General features: G+C 32.0%; 1 protein-coding gene across 1 annotated transcript; it reads left to right on the forward strand.

Annotated features, from left to right (window-relative positions):
* The first annotated feature begins 255 nt into the window (after positions 1 to 255).
* Positions 256 to 7,719, forward strand: LOC131874924 (cysteine-rich receptor-like protein kinase 15). Its single transcript, XM_059218884.1, has 8 exons — positions 256 to 1,054; positions 1,390 to 1,533; positions 1,642 to 1,784; positions 1,868 to 2,078; positions 2,154 to 2,388; positions 2,830 to 3,408; positions 3,520 to 3,636; positions 7,647 to 7,719. The coding sequence occupies exons 1-8, from the start codon at positions 256 to 258 to the stop codon at positions 7,717 to 7,719; spliced, it is 2,301 nt and encodes a 766-aa protein (XP_059074867.1).
* The last annotated feature ends 433 nt before the right edge of the window (positions 7,720 to 8,152 follow it).

The following is an 8,152-nucleotide window of genomic DNA, read 5'->3' on the forward strand; positions in this document are numbered from 1 at the left end:
CCGTTCACTTCAATGGTTTTGAATCGAAACTCACCTGCGCTATTTATTCTTGAAATTTATGGACATTGCAGGAATTCTTATAGAAGCGCTTGTGCCTTCGCTGTATTCCTAGTTCGTCGGCTGCAACTTCTGAGAGCTTGGGTAACAACAATTGGGCAGCGATTTTAAAAGAAAAACAATATGAAGTACAATTCTTTACCCTTTATTCCTTACGGACGATCAAGTTTTGTTCCAATCCTCCTCCTACTGTTTGTAATGAACTTTTCTTCAGTCATAAGCGACTACGTCAGGCACACCTGCGATAATCCCTCAACTTCCAGTGATGGCAGCACGTATTCCAAAAACTTAAACCTAGTTATCAAAGATCTGTTTCATAATGCACCTAAAAGTTCAGGTTTTAACACTTCTTCCCGCGGCCAATCTCCATATAAGGTATATGGTCTGCTCCAGTGTATTGGAAATATATCACCTCAGAAATGCTCAAACTGTGTGCTCGAAGCGAATAAGACTATTCAAAATGTTTGCGCCAACAACATAAGTGGGTTAATATGGTTTGAAGAATGCTTCATGCGCTACGACAGTTCTAATTTCATTTCAATTCTAGATGCTAGCGGAGAAAACTATGTGAGCCTGTATGATATTAGTAGCAAATCGGAGGCTTTTGAGTCCACTGTCACCAGGCTTCTGTCAAACCTGTCAAACGAAGCTTACATCCCTGCCAATAAGGGATTCGCTGCTGGATTAGCCATATCTGATATTGCAGGATATATATATGGTTTAGTTCAGTGTTGGGAAGATATATCGATACCGGATTGCATAACATGCTTGGTTAAAGGAATTGCACAGATGGAGAATATTTCTCCAACAAAACTAGGAGCCCGGGTCCTGTACGGGAGCTGCATGATAAGATATGAAGTATACCAATTTTTCGAGTCTTCTCAGGAGCCTACTCCGTCCCCCGAGGGATTCCATCCAGCTTCCACACCTTTCCTGCCTCCTAAAGCTGCATTCTCCCCTAGCAAACTTAATGGAATTTCTTTGACAAGGTCAAAAAGTATGAGCCACTTCTCTCTTTTTAATATTATTATTTTTTTTAACTTTAACGTTTCTATTCTTCTTCATTAGGTCTCATGTTTTTGGCCTCTCTTTCACTTTTTCTTAATGGTCATTATGTGTAACAAATTTTTTTGTTTTAATCTCATTTATTAATAAATCAGAAGAAATGATTCAATTTTTCTATAATTATATGTAGAAAATTATATTTTTAGTTTTAATTATCGTTTCAATATTATAATTATAAGGGAGATGGAATTTATTAATGTGGTTTGGATTTATGATCTACAGAATTATAATTATAGTAATGAAGAGCTATTGAATTGTCGTGTACAGAAAAGTTTTCGAAAGCATTACTCATGGTATTGGGACTTGTGGGAAGCATAATTCTGGTGTTAATTATTTGTCTAATTGTATCTCGAAAAATAATAAAATCTGGTAGTTTTTGGATGTTAGTAACTCCTGCTACTCATAATCAAGGTGCTCCTTCAATCCATTTGTCATTTTTAGTTTTCTCTTTTCGTGGTTTTATTGCAAAAAAATTCTATTTGTTTCCTCACTTTTCCTTAATTATTTTATTTGTTATAGAGATGCATGGATTTTCCCTTGAAACTGGTTTATTTAGGCAAGAGCAACACTTTGTCTTCAGCTTAGATGTGTTGGTAGAAGCTACAGAAAATTTTCATGACAACAAGAAGATTGGAGAGGGAGGTTTTGGTGCAGTATACAAGGTAGATCAACATTTATTCTTAGCATGAAGTAAAGTTTGTTCAGTTAGAGATGCATATCACTAAATCTATATTTTATGCTTTAGGGAACAACTACAGATGGAAATGACATTGCAGTCAAAAAACTCTCTGCCAAATCTAAACAAGGAAAGAACGAATTTATGAATGAAGTAAAATTGATGACTAATGTTCAACATCGAAACCTCGCAAAATTGCTAGGATGCTGTGTGGAGGGAAATGAAAGATTGCTTGTTTATGAGTATTTTCCCAACAAGAGCTTGGACACATATCTCTATGGTAAATTCTTGTTCAACCTTAATTTGCTTTAGAAAAATGAATAGGTGACTAATGTTTTTAGAATTGATGTTACAGATTCAGATAAGTGCGGAGAGCTAGATTGGCACAAGCGTTATAACATCATCACAGGAATCGCTCGTGGACTTCTTTATCTTCATCAGGATTCACAATTGCGAGTCATTCATAGAGATATTAAAATAAGCAACATTTTACTTGACCGCAAACTCAATGCAAAGATAGCCGACTTTGGTCTAGCAAGACTTTTCCCTGAAGATGAGACCCATATCAATACAAGAGTTGCAGGCACATTGTAAGCGTCATATGATAATGCAATTTGCGTGCTTATCAATTTAGATTGATGATGATTAACCATTTAAAATTGAATATGTTTCTTTCAAATAAATATAATTATGCACATTTTTTCCCCTTATGAGATAGCTTCCTTAATTACTGGGTTCCTTCTATAATATTGCGTCAACTTTGTTTAATACATATTTGTTATTTTTTTTAATAATAAAAATAACTGTTTTGAATTGTACAAATATTAGTTATTAATTTATTTTTCATTATAGAAATAATTAAAAGTTAATTATCATCGTTCTTAATTTTTTTAACTGTATAAATCTTTTAGTTTATAAATTTATAATTTATTAGTTTTTCTGAAATAAGAAGAAACTGTCCTGATTTATTTGTAATCTACGATTTGTTATATTTCTTCTACTTATTAATTACAATTTGTATTTCAATGCAGTGGTTACATCGCTCCAGAGTACGCAATCCAAGGGCAGCTGTCAGTTAAAGTAGATGTTTACAGTTTCGGAGTGGTGCTGCTTGAAATCATCACTGGAAGGAAAAATGGTGATATTCATCTTCCGTACGAAATGCAAAACCTGTTAGAATGGGTAAGAAACTGGAATTTCCACTATCATTTTTCACAATTGTTACTTTTCAATTATAGGCCGCCAGAATCTTGCGATTTGATGATATGTGATGCCCAGGTGTGGAAACTATTCAAGGGAGGAAATGCAATGAATATGGTAGATTCGAAAGCATCAAAAGTTGTTGAGGAGCAGGCCTTGAGGTGCATTCACGTTGGGCTTTTATGTGTGCAAGCTGATGCAACGCTTCGTCCAACTATGTCTAATGTTATTATGATGATATCTAGCAGCTCTGAGAAATTGTCAAATCCTTCAAAGCCTGCTTTTGTAAGTAATAGCGAGAGCCATGCTTCAAATTCAAAATCAATGTCAAGCACACGGATTGAGGAGAATGGAAAGGGAACAACATCGCAGATATGCGGGAAAGCTATGTCATCTTCATCAGAAATTCAGTCAGTAAATGAAGTTTCCGATAGAGAAATAGAATCTAGCTGAATTCAGCTACCGTTGACCACAACCAATCTTTTCTTGTAAAGTTGAATTTGCAGCCAAAAATTGTGCAGAAAACGCATTAGAGTTTTTGTGCGGCCAACTGTGATAGAAGGGTTGGTGAGTGACTATTTCTGTCAGGGAAGATTCAAAGTGAATGTGGTTGTGCTCATCTCAGATTTGTTCTCATGGTTTGAAACATGGATTTGCTATCACACTATGAATCAGTACACATTGGAATTGATGAGAAAATGTTAGAAGGGAAAATATTTCTATTAATAAATAGTTCAAGGTGTTTGTATTTTAAAGGATTGTTATAATTGTTATTTTATAGAAAAATATATTAGTATCGTAGGTTTTGAGTTTTAGTGGTGTTTGTTGATTTTTTATTTATTTTTATCCTCTTTATTATTGTCATCAGTTAGAGAAAGGTTTAAAAGGGTAGATGTATTTATCTGATTCAGATATAAGATAAGCTCATATTTCAATGTCTATATTATTATATTTTCAAATATTCAGTAATAATTTTTAAAATTTACTATTTCTTTATCTTATATCAAATCTAAAGGTATACATCTATCTTGAGTCAATTTTGTAATTATAGATATGATCTTAGAATTCTTTGATTTAAATTTCAAATTTTTTAGTTGGTCAAAATATTTAACTAACTATTATGAGCCAACTTAGCTCATCTTATGTTTGATTCATGTACGTTAAAGGCATTCCCTCATTCTTTGAAATCATCCAATATCATCAAGCAATTGATTGGGTGAATCTAAACTTTGATTTTGTAAGAGAATACAAGCATACCATCCTAGCTACACTATACTCTTGTTTATAGTCTTTGAATATGTTCATAAAACCATACAATAATTTATCTAGGAGTTTGATTGAGGAGAACTTACCATTGATTATAGCCAATCTTTGTAGCATTCAAACATAAAATTAAAAAAAATAGAAAAAATAACTTATTGAGTATAGAAACTATGAAGATCAAATATGTGAGTTACAAGATCACTTCTACTTACAAAATCACTAATTTCTACACTTGCAAGAATTACTTTTGTAGGTACCAATAAAAATAATAAAAAAAATTGTGAGGGTAGATTTAAAATAAAATGACATTCAATGAATTCTTTCAATATAACGTTTTTCTTTCAATATTTCAATATTCCATAAAATATTAAGTATTAATGAATCATAATTTGAAGTATGTTATATCATTCCTTCGTTAGAAAAATATAACTACACATCATTTCACAATTAATCTAACTTATTCATCTATATGGATGAAAAAATGGATTTTACTCCTTCACCATTATTACTCTACTTGGCATTTTCCTACACCCCCATTGGGTACTTAAGTTGTATTCTTAATTATAATTAGATATTTTACACCTATTTCTATGATTAATTTACCATATTTTCATATTTTTTCAAGGTTTCATTTCTCTTTAGTGTTTGTGTTCGAGAACATTCTTGTGTCTTAAGTTTTCTAAATTATTATATGACCTTGACTTTTCCCACCCTTCCCATCCTCATATTTACTTCTATTATTCATTTTAATATTTGATTTCTTATTAATTTTCTAATTCTAACCTGTGAAAGTGTCTTTACCACTTCTTATTTTTTCTCTCTTGCAACCATATTATTTAGATTATGCCATGATCTATTTTAAACCCTAATCTTTATTTGCAAAAGGGTTCTCATTGAAACCATAACATGAATATTCAATCTAGTGATAATTCAATATTTTATTATGCTTATATTTGGAACCATTTAGAAAATCAAAATAATTTAATAATATTTTAAGCATGATACAAAATTGTAAAAAAGCTATGGTATCAAAATAAATTCCTACACTAATCTTGAGATAAGGGTTACACAATTGTTTTAGATATTTGCAATAGTTATACAAATTAAACATGACATGGAAAAGTGTTTGAGCAGAAATACCCACACTTCAAAAGTCATCGAATATATTATTTAGAAATCAACAAGATTACATTATACTTCCAAATAAAGCTTACATAGAAATCAACAAGATTACATTATACTTCCAAATAAAGCTTACATAGAAGCATCACCAACCAAAGATTTGAAGGCAACACAACATCTATGGGAATCTCACACACAATACTATCTAGTATAATGCACAACCATGATACAATACCCTCATTAAATAGGGTTTTCTTCTATAGATAAAAGCCAAGATAATCTCTACCATCAAACATGTGACCTAATGATGAATTATTTGTATGTATGTATGTATGTATGTGTATGTGTATGTGTATGTGTATGTGTATATGTATATGTATATGTGTATGTATATGTACACACACATTTTTATAATGTATCTATTGAAGGTGCTTCATCTAAACCTTGATTGGAATGCATCAACCCTAAATCCCAATCCAGGGTTCATCCCCAAGACCCCATAGTGGATATCTCCCAACTCATCCAATCCTCACACTAAAATGTATACTTATTATAAATATTAGCCTTTCATAATTGCAAGGTGAGACACTATTTCTATAGAACATATAGCTAGGAAAGATCTTACATTTGCTAGATAATTATATGTAAATGAAACTATGAATACCCAATCTCCTAAACAATTAATCATAATCTTACGTTGAAGAATACATCATACTCATATATTAAAATTTAGTGGATGCTCTATTTGGTATAGATATATTTCATGACATTGATTCTTTGATAGTTTTTTAATAATTGTGTATCAATGTCCCAATTCTTTTTGAAATAGGGACCTTCTCATAGAACTTTGAAAGCTACAATGTTATAATTTCAATTCTAAATCTGATTCTTTGCCCATAGTAGTTGTTCATTAACCTTATTGATTACAACTTTTAAAATATCCTTTTTTCTATTATCTTATCATATGATTTTATTGGTTTCAATTTTCATATTAAGCCCCTATTTTACTTCAGTCAATGTATATGTAGTAATGTATCTTAATTAGATTAGCATGGGAAACATTTGACATCATTTTTGCATGCCTAAGTCATTGTGTTTTATTAAACATCAACATGCTTCTTTTAATTCAAAGATGACTTGTAGGAGATATTAATTGATGACTTAAATTATTGCTTCATACTATAAAGGTGATTGCCCTTATGGTTACTTTCGGTCCTACAATCATATAACAGTAGGAAACCATACATTATTTATTCTTTACCATTTAATTGTGATTAGTTGATTTCTATGATCCATTTGAAGCCACACTATTAATCTTTATTTATTAATACTTTTATTTAGACAAACATTGATATATTCATAGTTTCTTAAGCAAATATATTTCCAAATAAATCATAAATTATATTTTTTAATTTAATATTTATCATTTACAAAATAAAATAATTTTTTTTAAAAAAAATAAAAAAATTCAATATAATTGAATGAAGAATCTCACCCGTTATTTTGAATTTCACACTATTCAAAAACATTTTATAACAATTATTTCTATAATTTTAATTTATTACTATAAAGAGTATTACTTTTTCGTATAGTGAAAAATATGTGTAAAAGATTGACGTGAAGAATATTGTAACCTCTGTAGAAGAAATTTCAAGGATCTTTCTTTGTATATTCGTATTCTTTACAGAGTTGACGCATATGACATTCAGTGCTTCGTTTCGGATTGCTATACTTTGCCCTTACATGACTTTACAACTCTCTTCTCTCAGCATATGACATCAATTTGGCATCACTACAAAATGATCGTTTTTCCATTGATCACATTGATAGACATAAGATCCTGGTCGGCTCCTCCGATACTTGCGATGTGGCTATTCTCCCTAAGAAAATGGCATGCAACGACATATAAAAAAATCTTAGTACAATAATATACATAAAAATTCCAAGCTGACGTAAGTAGGGATTCACACATTGATGAGACGGAAGGATACGAAAAGGCAAGCCTCCAGATAATAGAAGGAAGAGCGTGGATGGGCAACGGCGACAGGCGGGCAGCCGGATATGGAAACTATGAGTTTTAGGCAAGAAACTATGGGAATAAGCATGCAGAAAATGAAAATATCCCCCTCAGAAAGGATTCTAGAAAACACGGTGGGTTTGAAAGCACTGTGGGAATGTGAATCCCAATGGTCAGATGGCCTTTCGCCTTCTTCTAGTTATTCGTTTCATAGCTGGATACGTTTGTATAAATGGCTGTGTGCAGCCCATGTATAGATGTATTGGATATTCGGTTAATAGATCATTCTCCCTGCTTTCTGGTGGACGTAGCCACTTAGTGGTGAACCACGTTAAACTTTGTTTTGTGTGTTTTCTTTTCTGCTCATTTTAATCTTTACAATTGGTATCAGAGCTACAGTTAGGTTGAGCAGAGATGGAAAGGTAGATAAATAGAGGATTGAAAATTCTCAAGAAGATGCAAAAGTTAGAAGTTAGAAAAACTAGTTGCTCGTATTGTGGCAAGCGAGGCCATGTCAAAAGAAATTGTTGGTCTTTCAAGAAGGATGAAAGGCAACCAAAAGATGAAGATACCGATTCAGTCATCAAAGAATTTCTTGCAAATTTAGACTCGGTGGAGGGTAAAATTGTGCAAGTGAAGGCTAAAACGAAGCATCATGTACATTGGTTGGATGACTGGACGAAAGAGGAGAATTCAGTTGAAGAGGAGGAGCTGAGAAGATTGTGGGAGAAAAAAAGTATGCCATCATAGAC

The sequence above is a fragment of the Cryptomeria japonica genome, chromosome 4 (assembly GCF_030272615.1).
Source record: "Cryptomeria japonica chromosome 4, Sugi_1.0, whole genome shotgun sequence".
Lineage (NCBI taxonomy): Eukaryota > Viridiplantae > Streptophyta > Pinopsida > Cupressales > Cupressaceae > Cryptomeria > Cryptomeria japonica.

Bases quoted from the DNA above. Each gene is read 5' to 3' on its own strand.
- LOC131874924 (XM_059218884.1), top strand. From the start codon at position 256: ATGAACTTTTCTTCAGTCATAAGCGACTACGTCAGGCACACCTGCGAT. The intron at 1,055-1,389 runs GTATGAGCCACT...TGTCGTGTACAG, and splicing joins TTCTTTGACAAGGTCAAAAA to AAAAGTTTTCGAAAGCATTA. The intron at 3,409-3,519 runs GTCAGTAAATGA...AAAATTGTGCAG, and splicing joins TCATCTTCATCAGAAATTCA to AAAACGCATTAGAGTTTTTG.